Source organism: Mangifera indica, chromosome 6 (genome assembly GCF_011075055.1).
Source record: "Mangifera indica cultivar Alphonso chromosome 6, CATAS_Mindica_2.1, whole genome shotgun sequence".
Taxonomy (NCBI): domain Eukaryota; kingdom Viridiplantae; phylum Streptophyta; class Magnoliopsida; order Sapindales; family Anacardiaceae; genus Mangifera; species Mangifera indica.
The window spans coordinates 18,654,652-18,678,127 of NC_058142.1; the positions used below are offsets into that span (position 1 = coordinate 18,654,652).

Here is a 23,476-nt window from a genome sequence, read left to right on the forward strand (position 1 = left end):
GGGGAAAGTTTTGGTTTTTAAAGTTTAGGAGGGCAAAAAGAGATTATATTTTAATTCATTTTCAATATTATAGAGAAAATGATGATTTTACCCTTACTACTGTTAGTTTTAACTGCCCATAAGTGGGTATTTGGTATTATCAAAGTTAAAAGGGAAAACTTGCGAATACAAGATACCTTGGGTGGGAAATAGTTCTTTCGCCTAAATGGAATAGGCAATCCCTTGACCTTACCCTTCATCATCCCTTACCACTAGTTTAGAAAGCAAAAGGTAAACTGCCAAATTTTCTGAACAACTTCCCCTTCTTTAATACAAAATCATGTTTAAAAAAAAAAAAAAAAGAAACCTCAAAGATTTGAAAGGCCTTCATCGACCTTACCACATTTAGCAATCCTTTCCTTTCCTTTCCTTCTTGTGATTAGTGAAAACACAGAAAACTAAAACCAAATTACAAAAAACAATAGTGTTAAAAAGTAGAAGCAAACAACACAGAAGAAAGTGAACGATTAAGGCTGCAACACTGAAGTAAACATGTCATCAAACACTTGGGCGGATTTTCACATGAAACGAAACGAAACGAAACGTTCTTCTTCGATTCTCCTCTCAATTTCTTCTTGTTCTTGCTGGTGGGTGTTGGAAATTGAGAGTTGAGTTGTAGAAACGGGGCCACGTGGCAGGATGTGAGTGTTAGGTAGCTGTGTTGTAGAAACGGGGCCACGGGTTGAGAGGGAGTTTTGTTTTGGTTGTGTCTCTCAATGAGAACTGCCATGTCAGAACGTCCTATGACCCCGGCGAATCCGTATCTTATGCTCTCTCTCTATAAAAACCCCACACTTTCCCTCTCTATAAGCAAAAACACTTGTGTATCTATCTATTTATTTATTAAATTTTGTAACTTTCTCCGTTTTGTCTCTCCCTTTCTCGTATTTCTCTCATCCGTATGATAGAGCTAACATTCTCGCTTTAGCGACCTTCTATGTCCTAGTCGTTGTGTGGGTTTATTTGGGAATCGCTCACAATCTTGACTTTCTATCTGTGTTATCTCTTAATTGGGTTGTGTTGTGAGCAGCTATCGTGTTGATTGTTTTGATGCACAAACAAGAGAGGGAGATTGGTGAGCCTTTAAATTTGTGTGGGTACTGTTTATTTCTGTGTTTTATGATTTTCTTTTGGTGGGTTTCTGTATGGGTGTGCTTAATTTTGGCATTTTTAAGCTGATTTTTGTGCTGCTTTGGTGGTTTTGTAATGCTGGGGGGTGTTGTTTGTGGTTAGTTTTGAGTTTTGTGGGTTTGAGATGATTTTGTAATTGGCTTTTGTGTGTTTGAGTAGGTAAGTGAAATGGGTTCTGGGTTTAGCTTCAGTTTGAATATGTGTACTTGGTTAAGTTGTTGGGGCTTGATTGTTTAATTATGGAAGTTTGTTTTGTGGTGTATTGTTGGACATTTTATGACTAACTGGTTGATATATGTGTTGAACTAGATTGAACATGCTTTGTGGCTGCTGGATTGGTCAGTAATGTGTTATTCTAGTCATATGGTTATGGTTGGTTGGTGCTTCTATTAGTGCTCTGTTGATGATTATTTTGAAATGGCTAGCTAGGAATGTACTGATTTGATGTTGTATTAGGTCATTAGAGTTGTATCAACTTTGCATTAAGTTTTGTTAAGGTGTCATGCATCTTTCATTAATATTCACTTTCATGTCTGGTAACTATGGAGTCAAATCTTGAGTGAAATGTGAGCTGTTCCATTATGTTGACTAAGTTCATAATAATTCAATGTTGTTGCATTTCAATGTGTAGATAAATGCTGCAACCTCTTTAAGTTTCTATGATAGTCTTTTACTACTGTGATGCATCACTCAGTTGGATCGGTGTCACAGTCTTTATTTTAGCTCAGTTATTGGTCTTTCCATTTCTGTTTAACCTCTGGGCATTGAGTTTACTAACACCTGGCTGGATTAATCTTTAACTTGGTTTTTTATTCTAAAATTGAAGTTTTAAATTTGTCACTTGAAATTGTTTCTGAGATCAGAATTGGAAATGTTCGTTGTTTGTTATCATTGTGTTTCTTTAGCTGTATTAATGGATTCTTGTTCGTTTAGCTAAATATGTTCAGCTTTACGTCTTCTTTGACTGTTACTGTTGGTAGTACTTGTCTATAAATGTTAACTCTAATGTCATCAAATCAGATGATTAGTGTCATTTGCAGAAGTTGAACTTAGGTTAATATACATTGTGACTTTGATAATTCTCTTGCATTTTTCAGTTGATATTTTCTGTGCTTACCTATCCAAACACATAAAGCCTTAAAATTTTATATTTATATTGTAATGCTAATGACTTGTTTTCCCCCTAAATGGCTCATTTTGTCGTAGGTGATATGAAGTTCACTGACCAAAGTGTTGAATTCCCATTGTGTTTTATACTCTTGCAGTTTGCTACCCTGTCTAACCCCTTTTCTATTGTCTAAGTGTAGGATCACTTTTCTTAGATGTTGTCCCAGTTAGGACTTAGATTTTTCATTGAGCATGACATGCCTACTTTCGCTATTAGAGACAATGTGAGACCTATCGGTGGAAGATGAAGGATAACAGTTCTTCGACTAGTAAAATGATTAATAGAAACTGGGTCTTGAAGCGAAAAAGAAGAAAACTTCCATGTGGACCTGATCTATCAAATGGTAAAGAAGAAAACTTGGGAGGCTTAGAAACTACAAGGAATACCTCTTCTTCTAAATGCCGGCTGAAGATTGAAATAAATTCTGATCGGTCTTCATCCAAGAAGAAAGGAAATGATGGAGTGAGTAATCATTTCTTCTTTTTAGCTGTATCTCTTATTTTATTCTACTTTATCATATTGATTTTTGTGACCATGGACTGTCGTTGTCTGTGTCATGAATATCCTGGTATAAATGGCTTTTCTAGAAAATCTTGCTCCTTGTTTCTGAGGGTATTCAATCACTGAATCTGTGACTGAGCAGGTGCTGGAAAATATCTTTGCTATGTTTACCTGTGCAATTCTTGTGCTGAAAGATCATCATTAAATCCACCAGTAAAATCTCTGACAACATATAGACAGTTTGAGTTACTTCACAATCAGAAATGGACAAGGAAAAAGAAGAGGAAATGATTTTGCATAATTTACTTTCTTTTCTGCTATCTTTGTTAGACTTTATTTCTACTTTGTTATATTTTGAGTTGTGCTCATCCTGATGCATGAGTTTTGTTGGTTGCAGATCTTCATATTTTCCTTTTAGCATTTGCATGCTCCATTGCAAAATTTTCTTTTCATAATTCTTGTTGTTGGTTTTATACAACAGCCATATGGAAGATGATAATTAGAGTATTATAACTTCACATAATGCATTTGCTACTCATGTTAAGTTCTATAATATGATGAGTGAAGTGGCTTGATCGATAGGCATATCTTTATCAAGAATAGGAAAACTGTAACACAAAAATAGAACATTGCTGCTAATTTTTGTCTCTAAGATTGATAGTAAGTAGAGGGTAGTAGCAGTGTGTTAGGAACTCAAACTCTTATTCAACAAAAACAAAAGATAAAAACACAAAATATACAATAAAATAAAACTATTTCATTAATCAAATGGTTACAAAGATAAACTAAATAATTCAAGGAGTCAGGGCCTCTCATTTTGGACAGTTCGAGGAGTCGGGGACCTCTCATTTTCCGGCAGTTTGGGGCACTAGAAGCCTCCTGAACTAGCAAAGTTGGCTGCCTAAATTATAAAACCTTAGAATATTTTTTCTGCTTTTCCATTGTGCTTTGTGGGACTTCAGGCCTGAGGATTGCTGATTTTATTATTCAGGTTCAAAGTTGTGTTTCAAATAAACTTGTGTTTGATGACAATGTGTGTTTGGATAAGCTCAATTCTGTTGTGAAACACATGTCCTGTTGTATCCCCTCTCACTCAGGCTTTATTAGGTTCTGTGTTTTTCCTAACCTTTTGTGCTTTATGGTAGTTTGATCTTTTGCATCTTTTAGTTTTGTCTACAAAACTCCCAAAATCTCATTCATCGAAGTTCTTTTTGGCTCTCAGCCACTTATATATTCATCCCATTGTGATTGAGTTTTGCCATTACTTCTGTAGTTGATTTTGCACATAAGTTTCTGCAGTATTTTTTTTTTTTTTGAGCAAGTTAATCATAATTATTGTAACGAATAGAGTGAGGTTGAATACTGTTTGATAATATAAGGTTATATTCTGTCCTGTAGAGGGATCTTTTCTTTATAAATCCACTTTAACCTTAAGTATCTGTTATGTCGTAACTAACTGGTGGACTTATGGTCTATGCAATTTTTTTTTTTTTTTTTGTCTTTCAGTATTATTATGAATGTGTGATCTGTGATCTTGGTGGTAATTTGTTGTGTTGTGATAGCTGCCCCCATACCTATCATCTTCAATGCCTTGATCCACCTCTTAAGGTATGCTCACATAATCTGTTACAAGCCAGCAGTTTGGGTCATGAACCTTTTTTTCTTTTGTTGGATAAAGTAATCTACATTGCTTTTTATTCAGTTTTTAATTTCTTTCTTGTTATTGAATATAATTTGAAGCGCATTCCCAATGGAAAATGGCAATGCCCAAAGTGCAGTCAGAAAACTGATCATCTCAAGCCCATCAGCAATCTGGATTCTGTTTCAAAGCGGGCTAGATCCAAAATAATCACCATAAAATCTCAAAGTGGGATTAAGTCACCTGGTACTGACAAAGTATCCCAGATTTTCGGAGGCTCCGTTCTCTCTAAAAAAAGGTCCTTGAGTAAGGGGAAATCTGTTTTAACACCCTTGGAAAAGAAATTGAATTCCTCCCAAGTAGATGTTTCTGATAGTACCAAACCAATGGGTACATCTGTTGGTATTTTTGTAGAGGGGAGTTCATCATATGTGAATGTTGATAATGTAAAAGAACATAATATGTCTCCAACAGATTCTCCTATTGACAGGAAGTCCCCTCCTGCCGAGGATGATCTTGCTCTTCCTGAAGTGACTAGATTAGAGCCAAATGACGAAGCTCCTGAGGAGAAGCATGACTTGCCTTATGCTAATGGATCTACAGGAACTAAATTTGTACATGCAACTGTTACTTCATCAGACAAAGCTACAAAACGAAAAGTTGAGGCTAGTAACGAAGAAAGTAAAAAAAAGCATAGGACTGATAAGAAAAAGCGGTCTGCCACTGCATCTAAAAAACGGAGGTCCACAACCAACACTTCCAGTCCTGGAACTAGCACGGTTCATGAGAAGCAGCAACCTGTTAATAATGGGTTGTCTGCATCTTTGTCTGGGGAGAATGTCAAAACAAAGAGTTCAGATAGTGGGAGAAGAGATGAGGTAATTTTTATTATTTTTGTGTTTTTACGATATCCTCTGGCCATATGGACCATTTCCTTTCAATTTCTGAAATGATGTGGAGAACAAATGTTTTCGTCATGTTTTGTTTCTTCTTATGTTTTCAGCACCTTAGCCCGTGTCCAGTGTTGTTCTTACATTCTATTATTTTTCTTTATCTTCTAAATTTAGTTATGCTTAAGCAAACTTATATTCAAACTTTTCTACTTAATTCATTTTTCAAATGGTATGGATTTGCGAGTTTTGATCGGTTTTATCTAGGACAGATGCAAATATTATGGAATACGTAATGCTAAGTCAGTTAAATTCAGCAGCTAAATACCTTACATTGCACCTGAACTTTATAAATTATGGTTATCATCATCACCTCCATGTTAGAATTTTTATTCTTATACTGTTGGCCTTAATATTGTTGTTATTATGGCTGCTATTTGAATAAAAATCTTTGTTGTTTTACATTATGATTGTTCTTCTTAACCCTTATAACTTTTTTCAAATCATGAGCTACCCAGGAAGCGGCACAGCCATTAGATGAGCCAGAGAAAGCAAGGGTTTCTGTTGATGAAACACTGATGTGTGAAGATACTGTTTCCTTTGAACCTCAGCAGGTAAATTAATCTGCTTGTGTCAATCTCTGAATTATAAGAAATACACTTTCTTATTAGTAATTTGTGATGACATTAATACCCTGTTGAATAAAGGTTTTTCAATCGTAAACTTCCACATTTAGATTTCCAATCATAAATTGTGGAATTTGGACAGCATGGGAAAAGTTTTGAAACTTTTGACTACTCATGACCATTATACCTGTATTGAAATGATGAGAATTCTTATTTTATGTGACGTAGATAGGGTAAAATGGTAAAATTATTTGATGCAGTTTCTTTCACTTTGGCTAGCCAAACATGCTGTGTTGATAATTTGTAAATGAAGAGGTGTCTATTATTTTCACTAGTGGTTTTCTCCACTCTTGTATCTCTCTTCTTTTACTCACATTAATATATTTACCTACAGTATCCTATAAATAAAGAAATGATGAGGTGGCAATCTTTCCTTTTCTTTTTCTTTCCTGTTTGAATGGTTGAAATTATAGTTTCTGTACCATTTTGGCCTAGACTAATGCAATATAATACATATTATTGTTTTATACGATCTATGTCACAGGTTGATCGGGTTCTGGCATGTCGAATACAAGGTGGTGATGCAACCTCTTCATGCCACATATCTGTGACAGTTGGAGATGACTTGTGTTCTGATGATTTTGTAATGTCAGAAAATAAAAACAAAATGGAGGAAAAATCTTCTTGTGATATAGATCTAGGTTCTAGAGTTGTGGAAAATCTTGCTGAGGATTCTCCTAATTTTAGCAGAAGTCCTGATGAGGAAGTAAGCATGAAGAATGAAGTCAGGGTAGACCAAGTACATGTATACAGAAGATCTGTAAACAAAGAATGGAAAGAAGAAAATGACATGGATTTATCAGGAAAAAATGGCAATGATTTGGGATCTGCAATTGTAAATGGTAAAGAGCAAGATGAACTCGCAAAGAGCACAGAAGCTTTGGGAGAACAAAATGAAAAGATGGTGGAGGAGAGTGCAAATATTAGTTTGAGGAATGATGCATGTTCTATGGTTTATGAGACACCTATCCCCTGTGAAACCATTGACATGAAAGAAGTGAATACAGAAATGAGAACAAAGAGCAATGCTGAAAACAAAAATAAGGAGACCACTGTGGCCAAATCTGCACATGCTAATGGAGAGACAATATCATATGAATTTTTGGTTAAGTGGGTTGGGCAGTCCCATATTCATAATAGTTGGATTCCTGAAGCCCAACTAAAAGTGCTGGCTAAGAGAAAACTTGACAATTACAAGGCAAAGTATGGAACTTCTGTGATTAATATCTGTGATGAAAGGTGGAAGCAACCTCAACGGATAATTTCTCTCCGCACTTCCAAAGATGGGACACGTGAAACTTTTGTAAAATGGACTGGTCTTCCTTATGATGAATGCACCTGGGAGAGTTTAAGTGAACCTGCTCTTAAAAGCTCATTGCATCTGATTGATTTGTTTGATCAGTTTGAACGCCAAACAGTGGAAAATGATGCTTCTAAGGATGATTTACCAAGGGGGAAGGGTGATTGTCAGCAAAGTGAGATGGTTGCTCTCTCAGAGCAACCTGAGGAACTGAAAGGAGGTTTATTGTTTCCTCATCAGCTTGAAGCACTAAATTGGTTGCGGAAATGCTGGCATAAATCCAAAAATGTGATCCTTGCTGATGAAATGGGTCTTGGAAAAACAGTGTCTGCTTGTGCTTTTATTTTGTCATTGTATTTTGAGTTTAAAGCTAAACTACCTTGTTTAGTCTTGGTTCCACTTTCTACGATGCCTAATTGGCTTTCTGAGTTTGCCTTGTGGGCTCCCAACTTAAATGTTGTTGAGTATCACGGATGTGCTAAAGCAAGAGCCATTATTCGCCAATATGAATGGCATGCTAGTGATCCCAATAAGCCGAATAGAAAGACATCTTCCTATAAATTTAATGTTATGTTAACTACTTATGAAATGATTCTTGCTGATTCTTCTCATTTACGAGGAGTTCCTTGGGAAGTTCTGGTGGTTGATGAGGGCCATCGTCTGAAGAATTCAGGAAGTAAGCTGTTCAGCTTGCTCAATTCATTCTCTTTCCAACATCGTATTTTACTGACTGGTACCCCTCTTCAGAATAACATTGGTGAGATTTATAACTTGCTTAATTTCTTACAGCCTGCTTCATTTCCTTCATTGTCTTCTTTTGAGGAGAAGTTTGATGGTCTCACAACTACCCAAAAAGTGGAGGAATTGAAGAAACTTGTTGTCCCACATATGCTTCGGAGGCTTAAAAAGGATGCCATGCAAAATATCCCCCCTAAGACTGAGCGAATGGTTCCTGTTGAGTTGTCATCCATCCAAGCTGAATATTACCGTGCAATGCTGACAAAGAACTATCAGATACTGCGGAATATTGGTAAAGGGGTGGCACAACAATCAATGCTAAATATTGTGATGCAGTTAAGAAAGGTCTGCAACCATCCATATCTCATTCCAGGTACTGAGCCTGAATCTGGATCAGTAGGATTTCTCCATGAAATGCGGATAACAGCTTCAGCCAAGTTGACTTTGTTGCATTCCATGCTTAAGCTGCTATATAAGGAAGGTCATAGAGTTCTTATATTTTCACAGATGACCAAGCTTCTTGATATTCTTGAGGATTATTTGACTATAGAATTTGGACCTAAAACTTATGAAAGAGTGGATGGTTCTCTTGCTGTGGCAGATCGCCAGGCAGCTATAACACGTTTTAACCAAGATAAGAGTCGATTTGTCTTCTTGTTATCAACGCGTTCTTGTGGTCTTGGTATCAATTTAGCAACAGCTGACACTGTCATTATTTATGATTCTGATTTTAACCCACATGCTGATATCCAAGCCATGAATCGGGCACATCGAATTGGACAATCTAACAGACTTCTAGTATACAGGCTTGTAGTTCGTGCTAGTGTTGAAGAACGCATCTTGCAGCTTGCAAAAAAGAAACTGATGCTGGATCAGCTTTTTGTGAATAAATCTGGATCTCAAAAGGAGGTGGAAGATATTATACGATGGGGAACAGAAGAGCTATTTAATGATTCTCCTGGTATGAATGTTAAAGATACGGGTGAAAATAGTTGCAACATAGAAGAGGCAGTGAGAGATCTTGAACAGAAGCACAGGAAGAGGGGTGGTGGTCTGGGGGATGTGTACAAGGACAAATGTACAGAAGGCAGCACCAAGATTGTGTGGGATGAAAGTGCAATATTGAAATTGCTTGACCGTTCAAATCTTCAGTCTGGTTCACCTGATGCTGCTGAAGGAGATATGGAGAATGATATGCTTGGCTCAGTAAAGGTGAGGTATTATGCTTTTCTTGGTACATTCAATACATTTATATGGAAAAATTTTGTCGGCTGCTGATTGAAATTATTTCTTTATTTTACTTTTGTATTTACTTAAGCTATTGTGAAACAACTCATTGTGTTAGTTTTTTTCTCATCAGTCCTTGTCTGAAACATAACTTAATGCTTTACTTAAAATGGCCATGCCCTTTGCGATGTGGGAAAGAAGAGCTTTACTTCAAACAAGTCAATAAATTGTATTAAAATAAGAAAATCAAATTTAGGAAATCCGAATCTATCATTATAAGTAATCAATCCCACTCAAGCAAGTAACTGTTTGGTGTAACAAGTGACATCCTAAAGTAAATATTTTCTAAATGTACCAAGAATTCTTGTTTTGGTATCAATATCTTTTGGGCCACTGTTTTTCCGCCCATCAGTCCGCTATTGTTGCAATTTTCCGTTTCTCCTTGAACTGTCATTTCTTCTTCACTAGCTTCTTCATTGAATTTAATCTCTTTTTTTTTGGGTAAGCCATTGAATTTAATCTCCTTTGCACCTTGAGTTTATATTCATTATTCATCCAACAATGAGATACTTGGCTTACAAAGCTTTTGTGAAAATTTTCTGATCTAAATCCAGATAGTTCAAAGAGAGGAAATAGAGGTGTGAATAAGAAAACAAACATCTACCAAAACAATAAGGCAATAACATACTATGTAAATTGGTTACTACTGCAGTGTGGTCATAATAATTGTAATTTCCTTTTTTCTTACATTAAATTAAGTACTCACACTAATAGTTGATCCTAAATTTGTATGATGTGAAGTCATGAAAGTTGTAGTTCTGTATAAGCATTCAAAGTTGCACCACAGCTCTAGTTTGAAAGGTTGTTGTGAAGCTTGTTTTATTCTATGAAAAGGGAAATTAATCTGTCCAAATTATTCTGCTTATGCTATAAAATTATAAAATAAGGATGCAGTGGCCCTGACAAAGTTGATGTTACTGGACGTAGAAAGTAAAAGTATCACCCCGTTGTAACTGAAGAATTTGCAAGGTTACTATGAACTGCTCATAACCTTGGTCTATGTCAAGAAATCAGAATGGGAATAAAAAACAAGAGAAGATTTCTTTATATATTTTAGATTCTCTTTTTACATCATTTCATATTAGATGGTATTATGCTATCACCCACTTAATATTTAATGAAAATAAATTTTTACCATATACATTTATAATTGAATATTCTACCGGGTTCTTCTCAAGCAGTCCTTGGAATGGAATGAAGAAACTACTGAGGAACAAGGGGGAGCTGAATCACCTGCAGTTGTGACTGGCGATATTAGTGCCCAAAGTACTGAAAAGAAAGAAGACAATGCTGCTATCGGTCCTGAAGAAAATGAATGGGACAGGCTTTTGCGTGTGAGGTCAGGATTTTTTTTCTTTAGTCTGTTTATCATAGTTTCTCTGCAGTTCTATATATCTGTTAGCACTGCTGTGTGATGCTTTGCTAATTTGCTCTAAATCTCATAATTTGTGGGTTTGCAGTTGAGGTATAATTTCATCGGAAACTTACTTTTGTGCCATTAATATTCAAGATTTTTTCCATAGTAGGAAGCTTAACTAGTTTGGTCTATCTTGGTTGAGCTTAAGTAACAGTCATGTCTTTTATTTTTCTTGGTAAAATGCCATAAATTGTGCTGCTGTAAAGATATTTTGTTTAAATCACGACTGTTTCTATTTGATGTTTGTATTTTAAAGAATATGCATTGGTGGAAGTTATGCTATAACAAGGCCAAATAAGAATTTGGAGTTACAAATTTATAATGCGCCCCAGAAACATAGTATTAGAACCAAAGACTCGTTGGACCTTAATTATTCTTATTTGATTCTTTGCATAACGTAGATGGGAGAAATATCAAAGTGAAGAGGAAGCAACACTTGGTCGGGGGAAGCGCCAGAGAAAAGCTGTTTCCTACAGGGAATCATATGCGGCACACCCTAATGAAATATTGAGTGAGGTATTAATATGCTCTCTCTGCACACAAGCATGTCTGCTTCCTGATACATCTTATCCACTCATTATATTGCTGATGGAGATGTGATGTGGTTCTTTGATGAAAACCAGGCTATCCATTGCTTTCACTGAATTATCTTTCTATTTTTTTTTTCTCTTTTTCCTTACATATTGTCTCCTTGCATATTTGTCCAAAACCCCTTCCATAACTGAGAGAATGTATCAAACCTACCAAAATTTTGTCTATTCCTTTCAGTTAGTATTCATATTAGGTTTTTAAATTCTTCCCTCTCTGAGTCTTTCTGAATCTCTCATCTCTTACACATTAGTACTTAGGAAAGTTCAATTGTTGAGGGATTTGTTAGCCCTTAAGATTGAATGAATTTATGTCTTTGCAGACTTCTTGGTTCACATTTTTGTTTAGTTATTTTAATGTTTTGTCCAACCTTTTTGTCATCACAAAAAAACTGGTAGCATCTGCCTAAATTCTTGGAAACCTCTAATGATGACAATTTATTTATGTCAAAGCTGAAACTCCTGAAACATTTTACTTGACTGCATAACCCTGAATAATTTTGTGAGCTCTCTCTGAAGCATGTGTTCATTAATTGTATTGTCACTAGTTTAAATCTATTTAACTCTTTTGCTCTGTATTCAAGTTGGTTTCAATCATCAATGTGTCTTAGCAGAGTGGTGGTGAAGAGGAAAAAGAACCCGAACCAGAGCCCGAACGGGAATATACACCAGCAGGTCGAGCTCTAAAAGCGAAGTAGTAAGTATAGTTATTTTCAAGTGATCAGATGTCAGCATATACTGTGAAACTGCTAACTGATACCATTACTTTGTAGAATTAAAAAGACTAAACCATTGGAACTTGTCTTAAAAATTAAAGGTTGTGCTGTAACTATCAAACTCTTAGAAAGTTTGGTAGATTTGCAGATTATTAATAATTCCTTATGTAGCAGAGTATTTGGATATCTATGTACAGCTTATGGGCCTGTACAGCCTATAGCCCCTTGAACATTAGTGTAAAAAAAAAAAAAAATCAAGGTGATGATTTGCTGAATAGCCATGGTAAAATTTTTGACATCATGGTTTTTGTTAATTATTTCTAGTTGTTATTCAACAGTTCTAAGCTTCGTGCTAGACAAAAAGAACGGTTAGCACAAAGGAATGCAGTTGAAGAATCATATCCTTTTGAGGCAACACCTGATCGTGCTGCTAATAGGGATGAGGACGGGGATCAAGTGACTGAATCAGTTCAACAAGTCAGAGTGAATTCTTCAGCAATTGATTTGGAGGATGAGAAAGTCAGTTGGCCCTTAGAGGTACCAAAGAGCAACAGTGACTCAGCTCTAAAGCTGGGTAGGCTCTTAAAACACAAAATGGGTGGTCATTTGGATCTCTTTGTCAATCCTCTTGGTCAGCCCTCTCCTGACAATACCCCTCAAAATCACCATCATCAGGGCACAGACCATACGGGCACACTTCCTTCCAACAATTTGTTACCAGTTCTGGGGTTATGTGCTCCCAATTCTAGTCAAATAGAATCACATAGAAACTTTTCAAGGTCACATGGTAGATATACCAAGTCAGCTACCGGGCCAGAATTTCCATTTAGTCTAGCTCCGAATTTTGAAACTTCAGTTGAGACAGAAGTAAGAGGTCTGGAGGGTACTCTGGACAAATCAAAATTGCATGATGCATCGGCTGAAGCTTTACATCATTGTATTAGATGTAGCATGCCAGATAATCGACTCCCATTTAATCTGGTACTCTCTCTCTGTAGATTTTGAATGCTGTTCCATTCGAAAAAACGCTGCCCCATTTATGCATATGTTGGCTTCTTTTTCTGTGCAGTATCCTCTGCCCTCACATGGAAAAGTTTCTGAACATCTAGAAAGTGCTGCTGCTGCATTTGCTGAATTTCAGGAGAAGTATATGATACCAAATTTACCTTTTGATGAGAAATTGCTGTCTAGATTTCCTTTTCTTGCAACAAGCACAGGAGCTCCACATCAGGACTTGTTACCTAGCTTGTCACTGGGAAGCAGATTTGAAGCTGTGAATGACTGCATGAAAGACCTTCCAGCAATGCCACCATTGCCAAATTTGAAATTCCTCCCACAAGATGCACCCAGATTCAATCAGCAAGAGAGAGAAGTTCCTCCCACATTGGGTTTGGGTCAGACATCATCCACATTTTCTTTGATACCTGAAAATCACCAGAGAGTGCTTGAAAACATAATGTTAAGGACTAGATCTGCTTCCAACGTGTATAAAAGGAAACTTAAAGTAGACAGCTGGTCTGAAGATGAACTGGATTTTCTCTGGATTGGAGTTCGCAGACATGGCCGGGGCAATTGGACTGCTATGCTTAGAGACCCCAGAATGAAATTCTCCAAGCATAAAACTCCAGAAGATCTGGCAGCTCGGTGGGAGGAGGAACAGCTTAAGATCTTGGACAGTTCTGCTTTTCCAATGCAAAAATATACCAATCCTGTTAAACCTACCAAATCTTCCTTGTTTCCAAGCATTCCTGATGGAATGATGTCACGGGCACTGCAAGGAAGTAAATTTGTTTTGCCGCCAAAGTTTCAAACACACTCAACAGACATGAACTTGGGCTGGTCTGATCTCCCCTCTGTCCTGCCAGGTTTTGATCAAGCAGAGCAAGTTAATTTGCCTTACGAGCATTTTCAACCTATTCCAACTTGGAATCCTGATAAATATTGGGCAAATTTTGCTGGAGATTCTTGTGCTGGACCCCCTGGTAGACCTGGGACTTCTTCTAGTGTACCATTGGAGAAGCCATTTATGCTCAATTCTTTGGGAGTGAGCAATTTGGATTCACTGGGTAGCTCTGATTTACTGAGAAGGGGAGATGAAGACATTTCAGCGAAAAGTCGTAAGCTTCCCAGTCTATTGGACAGATCTTTGAATATGCTGCGTGACTCCAACAATAACTTGGGTGGTGGTGAATCAACCAGTTCTGGACTCCTTCCTGAATCAACTAAAGGGCTTAATGATTTCCGTTCAAAGGGGAAAGAAGTTGTTGGAAGTAGTTCTTCTAATAACAAACTACCCCATTGGCTTCGGGAAGCTGTAGGTACTCCTGTTAAACCACCAAATCCCGAATTGCCGCCTGCTGTTTCAGCAATTGCACAATCAGTTCGCATATTATACGGGGAAGATAAACCAACTATTCCTCCGTTTGAGATACCAGTGCCACCTCCTCCTCAACCCAAGGATCCAAGACAAAGTCTAAAGGGGAAGAAGAAGAAAAAGAAGAAGCGGAAGTTACATATGCAGTGGGACAGTGCTGTGAGCAGCCAGATGTTCCAAAGTAGCCTCCCTCATATCAATGCTGCTTCAAGCACTATTGTTCCTGTTGCACCATTCCAAATGCTCCCACCACACGTTACTGGTACTTCAGGGCTTCCTTCAGCAGAATCTGACCTTATGAATCCTGTCAATTTAAATATGATGAACCCGCCATCTTCTTCGGTGTACTTAATTCCCCTGAAGAAAATGAGCTCAGGGCTATCCCCCTTTCCGGAAGTGCTTCAACTGATGGCATCTTATGTGGCTCCAGGCCCACATTTGCCAGCAGTTTCAGGCATGTCAAGCTCAAGCTTCCTTGAGAGCAAGTTCCCGTTGCCAAAATCTTCAAACCAAGTCGACCAAGCAGATCGACAAGGTTCTCCCGAAACAATGAAGGCTCAACAGAGCTCACCCAGTAGCAAAGGTCAGCTTCCACTGGAACAAGAACAGCAAGATAGTGGCGATTCCAGCAAGACGCAAGCAGACCCTAGTCGAACCGAACAGCCTCCTGCTGTGGAGGAAATATCCTCCGAGGGAACTGTCAGATCATCCTGTGAGTGACAGTTAACCCTAGCCTTAATACACTAGTGAAAAAATAGGACAGTACTATTCTTTCATGCAACTGGAGTTTCCAGGCTTTCAATGATGTGCTCAAATTTTTGTATCCATGGTGCAGAGTGATGAATTAGCAGCATATATAGGATCATTTAGGACTCTTGTCGTGTAAAGTTTCTGTAATAGAAAAATGAAATATAGTTGCCTGGTTGATATTTGCTTCTATCATTTTCTTTTCTTCCCTCCAAATGAGCTTCACTCTGCATCTTCTTAATGGCTTTCTGCACAGGTTTACACAATTTTGGGTGCTAATGGCTAGTTACTATTGACAAGAACAGACTGATTGTATGTACAACTACATACTTTAAGAAATGTCATACCAACCAGCCTTTGTATGATCCGAAATGAGAAATAGGCTAATATTAGGGCTAGATTAAGCCCCGTGTTCAATTTGATTTGAATCAAATATGGATTAATTTTTTAGTTTAATAAGACAACTTAAGTCTGATTTAAATTTTTTTTTAATGATATTGATTATCCAGTGTTATATATCTTATGATAACTTGTGACAATATCTTTTATTAATTTGGATGAATTTAAACTCAAATTAGACTGATTATGAAATATTGGAATCTAAACTTAAATCCAACCCTGCAAATAATAGTTATAAATTATAGCAGTATAAAATTATTTATTTTTATATGTAATTAAATAAATAATGTGATTAGCGTTAGTTGAGGATTGTTGTCTGCCATTATTTGATTGCTTCGAAACTGGCATTATAGCTGATTTGCACATGCATGCCACCGTTTCTGTATACAATACAACCTTCCTTCTCTCCACGATTACAATATAATATAATTATATTATACTTTTCATTGAATCCTCTATTAATATTAATATGATTATATTATATAATATAATAATATTATTCATTTTCATCTGGCAGTTACTAACAAACCTGCAGTGTGTGGTAAAATATAACAAAATGCAAATTAAAAATTATATTTATCTGAAAATTAAAATTATTATAATACAGTGATCACAAGGTAAGGTATATTTTTAAAATTTTAAAATCTATTTGTAATTTTTTTAAAATTACAATGTAATAATTAAGAATTTTTTTATTATATTATCATTATTATTAAAAGATGCACCTTATAATATGATTCGATATGTGATACATGATATAATACATACGATTCAACCACTACGGTCAAACCCTCTTTTTCTTTTTTAATTATAATATAAATCCATTTGGGCTTGCCTTTAATAAGAAATAATAAATTATTAAGATGTGTTGAGCTAATTTTTGGAAGGAGAATGGTCTAATAATACTTAACAGTGGTCTAGAGCTTAGTTATACAATTTCATCGGAAAGTTCACAGCAAATGATCAGATCAGAATCACCAATTAGTGATAGTTGATAATCAAATGTATGAGAGAAGGCTATTGGATTATCCGATGTGAGTGAAAGCTTTTTAAAAAAAAAACATAAATTTATAAACGAAAGCCAGAAGGTGGATCATTTAAAACTTTTACAAAATAAATTAATTATATGTATATATGCAAGTAGTAATATCCTCATAAAAATAGAAAATCGAACTTTCCTATCCTACCTTACAAAATTAAGAAGAAAAACACCAGTTGCCTTTTCGCAATCACTGCATCTAATTGGATCACCCTCCTAATTACGGTATCAAATACGACAAAAATTTGATATTGATATATCATTAATAGAGATCCAACTCATATTTACTATCTTGTGTCGTACCCCACCCCTCCAAAAAATGGAAGGAAGGAAGCTAAGCCTGCGACGTTGGACAGGTAGAGGGTGATTTTGAGGTGGCAACGAACCTGGAAGAGAAAGAGTAGAATTTGTAGTAATAATCTTCGTCGTCAAGGAGGCTGCCAGAGCCGGAGGTGTCAAAGTTGAGAGAGTAGCTTAAAGGGTCGTAGTGGTATTGGAACGAACAACAAGGTCTGGTTCTGGAGACGTTGGTGATGTTTAAATGACGGTGCAGCATTTTGGAGCCATGTTTCTTGAGCGTTTTCAAGACTTTTGAGAGGGGTTTCTTGCTCATGCAGCAGTAGGTTGAGTCGCTTTGTGAAGCGGAGGTGGCGGCAGTGGAAGTGGTGGCGGTGGTTTTTGGCCAACGGAGAAGCCACATTTGGACCATCTTCTTCACTCAGTGTGTTGCGGTGACGCCTTGTTGGAGTGTGAAAAGGTTGATAAAAGTTTACTTATAGAGATATGAGCGTGTGGGTTGCAAGGATGAGAGAGCGCGTGGACCTTATTTGGATCAATTCTAATATTTACACAATAAAATTGTGTTAGTAGGGGTTATTTTATTTTTAAAATTTAACTATTCAATCATATAATAATACATCGTTATTTATATATAAAAATTATATATATAAAACACTACTCATGTCTATATTAAAATTAATGATTTATTAGTTGATTTGATGTAATTTTATTTTTAATTTAAAATATTATTATTATAGTATAAATTAATTAATATATATAGTTTAAATCTAAAATTTTCTTTTAATCAAATCTCAGTGTGAATACAATCTGATTAGATTGGACTCAAATCGCTATCAATTTGAATTAAATCAAATAAGAATTAAAGAAATTTCAGTTTAAGCTTAACTCAAAATCGACACTTAGCAATGATTTTTATATTTTTTTATTATCATTTAATAATGGATTTTTCTTCTAATGATTTTTCAATTAATTTTTTTTTACCATTGTTATTTTTTCAAATAACATTTTTTCTTCCTCGTGTTAGTATTCATCACTCAAATAATCCAAATAGAGTTTTGAATCAATCATTTTGAACTCAACCTAACCTGAAGCTAACCCTCAACTCAAATCACATTCATCTTGGAAAATTGATGTCAAAATATTTTTAGGCAAAGACTATTTGCACCCAAATTTTAATGCAATCTTAAGTCACACCCATAAAGTTTAAAAAACTCAAAGTCTCTACTTATAGTCGAATTATCATTAAAATTTTCTATTAAAGACAAAGATAAAATCATCATTTTATTAATAATATTAAAAAAATATATAATTCATTTTATTTTTTCCTTAAGTTTTACAAACTAACAATTTCATCCATGTCTAAAATTTTTTAATTTTAAAAAGTCACATTCCCCTCTCTCCAAACTTTAAGGTTTTTTTCTTCTTCTCTCCGGTCATCATCTTCGATGCCAATAATCTCTCTTCTCTATCCTAAATCGTTGGTTAATGCATAAAAAATAATTTGGAGTGGATCTCTTTCATCACTATCATGATCTTATTAACATGTTTATTTCTTTTCATTATGTGAAGCATATTTATTTACATAATTATATTATCATTATTTTTCTCTTATCTTATACATACATAATTATACAAAAATAAATTAAAACCTTATTTTGAAATTGACACTATTACTGTACTAAATTTATGCTCAAAACATAACAGTAAAAATAAATTTTAAAAATATCATATTCATAATTATTTACTTATGCAATATTACACCACTAATTTTGTGTATCACTTGATGACAAAAGTTTCAATGTATAGTGTTAAATCATACCATCATTATATCAAGTAAATTAAAACTTTAATTTTATTTTATTTTTTGGTAAAGAGTAACACTTGTTTGAACTAAACTAACTTTTTTATATTTAATCAAGAGATACTTTTTTAACATAATCAGATCTAAATCAATTATATCAAATATGAGAAAATCTCAAATTCAGTAACCTAGATTATGTTTGAACTAACCATATCAAGTAAAATAAAATTATGAGTCTAATAATTAATTCTATAATTATTATATTAGATAAATTAAAAAATTATTTTTTATATATCTACCTATAACTAGTTTCGAACTGATGTTATCTTATTGCCTGAGTACCCTGACTACATATAGGTACACTAATAAAATCATATTAAAGTAAATGGTAATGTAAGGAAGAGAGTCCCCCAGTCAACGGGGTTGGATCTCAATGGGTAAAGCAAGTGTGGAGGCAGAGAAAGGGAGATCACATTCACATGGCTGGTCAGAAAAGAATGAGGAATGAAAGAGGAAGAAGAAGAGGAGGCACATGGGCACGGCATAGCAAAGAGACATGAAATGAAAAAAACAGTAACGTTACTTTTAAACTTCAATTATTCTTCCTTTCTTTCTTTCTTTCATTTTGAGCAGAGATTTGCAAAAACACTTCTGCAAAAAGTCTGTCAGTGTCATATTCACAAGCCTTCTTGTGATTTGACTCATCAGATGCACCTCTCTCTCATATGAATCACTGTCCAGTCCTCTCTAAATCTATATTGGAATTGGATCATATTTTATACCCATTCAAATAAATGATTCAATCCTACTTTTGCTCTTATTCTAAACATAATTGCACTTATTTCCTATGCTTGCATGCACTTTAAAAAGCAAGCGTGAATTCAAATCAAATTCAACACAATTAAAGTTTAATTTGAACTTTAACTTTAACATAAAATGATTAACTTAATCTTAAAATAGAGAAGATGAAATATTAGAAAAAAAAATCATCAAAAAAGAACAAAAAGAGTTTCTAATAATACAAACTCCAACACTAATATTGATCTCAAATTAAATTCGAATCAACTCAATTTGAATTTATCTTTATTTATTTTCTTTATTAAAATATCATTATTTTGTTAGATTTTCAAATGCGAGCAAGAATTAAAATTGAAATTGAAATGAAAGTAGAAGTAGGGGTGGATTCAGGCTGAGTTGAGCCCAAACACCCCTCGACTCTAATTCGGCTCGTATTAAAAAACGAGTCAAATCTTTCAGTTTGAGTTTGGTTCGAATTTTAATCAAACAAATTTGAGTAAAACTAAATTGAACCGAATATCAACTTTTGAGACCAAATTGTCTTAGATTATATCTAGACCGTATTGAAAATTAGAGATCGTCCCATCTCTACGTCCAATTGAAACATTCCAAAAATGATCTCTCTATTTAGAGGATGATAAAACAGAAATAAAATCTAGAGAATATGAAAATGAATAGTTGGTTTAAAGATAATTTGATAAAGTTCTTACTGTGGTGACAATTGAGTCTTTTGTAATTAGAGTAAGAGTATCTACATAAAAAAACTATATCATGACATTCTTTAATCGAATTGAATTCAAGTTAAATTGAGTCAAACACTCTTTAACTTAAGTTCAGCTCTAATTAAAAAACAATCCAAATCTTTTAACGCGAGTTTGATTTAAATTTTAATCAAACAAATTTATACTGAGTTAAATTAAGTTCAATAGATTTTTAAGAGTGGACTGGCTCAGCTGATATCCAAGCCTAAATAGGGGACCAAAAAAGCTTTAATATCTGATGAACTTCTGGTGACAATATATATATCATGCACGTTAGCCAAGAATCGTATATTTCCCATATGGGTGTGAAAGTATTCATCTAATATATGCTTTCATTAATTTTTTTAACTCAAAAGAGTTTACTTGAAAAGAAAATTTGGTTGGCTCTGCTTTCGCTAGCCAAGTTCACCGTATCTAGCTATAAATTTCCCTTCTCTGACTCCACCTAAACCAAGATACCCTTTTGCTTGCTTTTTCAAAACCCTTGCTCAAAATCTCTACAATTCGAACAAAATAATTTTATATGACAATACATATACAAGCACTTTTAAGAGAATAGACACACGTACAAAAGGGATAGATTCAAATCGGTCCTATATTAAACAAGGGCTAATTCAAGTCCACCAATTTGATTGGTTGGTAAAATTAAATGTCAAAAAAGAATAAAAATCATCAGAAAAAAATAGTTTTAGTGTAATAGTATTAACGAGCTCTCACTTGAGTTAAGTTATTAATTTTTAACTCTAATTTGACTTATTTAAGCCAAACATAGATTTAAACCCAAGTGGTTTTAATTCAAATTCATTTTATAGATATTATATTTATGAATGTCTTATACTTTTAATGTATTATATCTTTAATCTAAAAGAATTAGTTCAAAATTGATTTAAAATAAATAAATTGAAATTCAAAATAGATTAAGAGGCAATATAATTTTGGATTTAACCTAAGCTGTTTTAAACTCAACTTATTTAAATTTTAGTAATATTTACACTATATTTTTGGATATTCGGGTCTAATGACTAAAATTAAAAATTCAAAAAAAAAAGGATAAAGGTGGGCATAACAGATCCCATATATTTGATGGTGTCAGTGTAAAGAGGTCACGCGGTTTCAAAAACTGAAGATAAAAAAATTATAATAATTGAAAGTTGTTTTCAATTGTGAAACTTGTTGGGCAGTGCCACAATTTTATTATTTTATTATTTAATTAATTAATTATTATAATTTTTAATTCCATAAAATTAAAACTCTAAACCTATGGGCTTATACTGTTTCATAGCTTCATGTTACTCTAATAAGAGAGATTTATTTATTTATTTGTTTTATATGTAGGTTTCACGTTACTCTTTTATTCTAACGAGAAAAGTCAATTATCCTATGCAAGAAATGTCAGAATTAATAGAGGGGAATCACCCATATGTTTTTTCTTGTTAAGACCTACACCAAGTTTTGACCCAACAAAGGCTGTTTTGGATAGATTTAATTTTAAATTAATTCAAATTAAATTTATGAATCAATCTTAAGTTCGGATTTTAATTTAATAGTTTAGTTTGATATCGACTGATTTATTTATTTAATGACATTATTTTTCTTATTAATAATATTATTTATCTTTTCAATAATATTATTGATAACCTTTTAATGATATTGTACACTTGTTAAACTAAAATCTAGCTAAGCATTAATGGTTTGATCTCTGAACTTGATCCAATATCATAGTCAACTTAGCTTAGATTGAACAACCCCTAAAAAGTGATTCATATCAACCGATAGTTGGATTGGTTGACTAACAATCATACCGATGTATTGTTTAAATTAGGCCAAAGGACTTACTCCCACCTAAATTTCATTGCATTCTTAAATTGATACTTATTAACTATTAAAAACTCAAACACCTATTCATGAACGGTTAAAATTAACATAACTAATTAAGTTTTAAAGGTAAAATTATCATTTAACTAGTAATATATTAAAAATAATAAAATATTTTTTATTTCTCTTTTAGATTTAGAAAACTAACAATTTTTCCTTCATGATTAAATTTTAAAAACTTACATTTCTCTTGCAGGGTTTCAATTTTTGGGGTAATTTTCTAGCCTCCAATGTTGTCTCTCCCTCTCACAATGTCTTCCTCTATGAAAATAATATTTAAAATAATTTTATTTACTAAATCATTAAATATTAAATTTAAACTACGTTTAATCAAAATTAAATATAACCTATTGGTCAAGCATGTCCATTTCCACTTTCAATTGCAAAAATTAGAAAAAAAAATTATTTTCATAAAATAGGTAAATAAAAAATAACACCAACATATATCTAAACATAAGTTTAGCCCTATTGTGCGTAACATACTCTACTCTGTCATGGCTAAGACTTGACCCGAGTCCCAATACTCCCAAATTTCTCAATGTTTTTTTATGTTGATGTCAACATATATTTATTGGTTTGTTTGACCGAGGTAACTTAACATTCAAACCGTAAATTTGGCTGGATTTGATGGTTTAATTGTAGTTCAACCTAACTCGATACTCTAAATTGGAATTGAAAATTCTAGGACAGGACTTGCCCTTGGGTTCCGTTAGACGGATCCAACGGGTCGATCTGATTAATTTCTTAATCAGAAATATTATTTTAATAACTTGCTTAAGACATGATTAGTGGATGATATTCAATTCAATTCAATGCCATGCATAAATAAATAAAAGTGAAGCACAATCAGGTCAAACATTTTGACTAGGAAATCATGTGCCGTGCCATGCCATGCATATATTCTCCAAACTAAAACTTTATCTTATTTTGCTAAATTCTATGCCTCAACCTTTATTTTAATGTTCTTATATATATTTTAAATTTTTTATCTATGACTCCACACTCTTGTACACCCTTGTTTTTAAGTTCAAAATATTTAATTTTATTTTTTGTCCCAAACATTGATATTAATATTTTATTTTTAACCATTAATTAATTCAAAGAAATTTAAATCTCATCCATTTTAAATTTTATCTTAATACAGATCACATGTATACTAATCCAGTTTGGGTTTCAATTGTTGCTCAGTTTGAACAAATTAAATTAAAGATAAATTTTCATCTTATCAATCTCTAATTATCTCAAGACTGATACATCAATATCGTCCTAATATATTTGATAAT

General features: G+C 34.0%; 1 protein-coding gene across 1 annotated transcript; it reads left to right on the top strand.

Annotated features, from left to right (window-relative positions):
- Positions 1-263: 263 nt before the first annotated feature.
- Positions 264-15,415, top strand: LOC123219107 (protein CHROMATIN REMODELING 4-like). Its single transcript, XM_044640854.1, is given in 12 exon segments — positions 264-1,114; positions 2,478-2,800; positions 4,346-4,447; positions 4,580-5,356; positions 5,887-5,982; positions 6,539-9,304; positions 10,561-10,718; positions 11,198-11,312; positions 11,998-12,080; positions 12,438-13,080; positions 13,169-15,171; positions 15,173-15,415. Coding segments are annotated over 11 exon segments (6,990 nt in total). The 5' UTR covers positions 264-1,114; positions 2,478-2,581; the 3' UTR covers positions 15,201-15,415.
- The last annotated feature ends 8,061 nt before the right edge of the window (positions 15,416-23,476 follow it).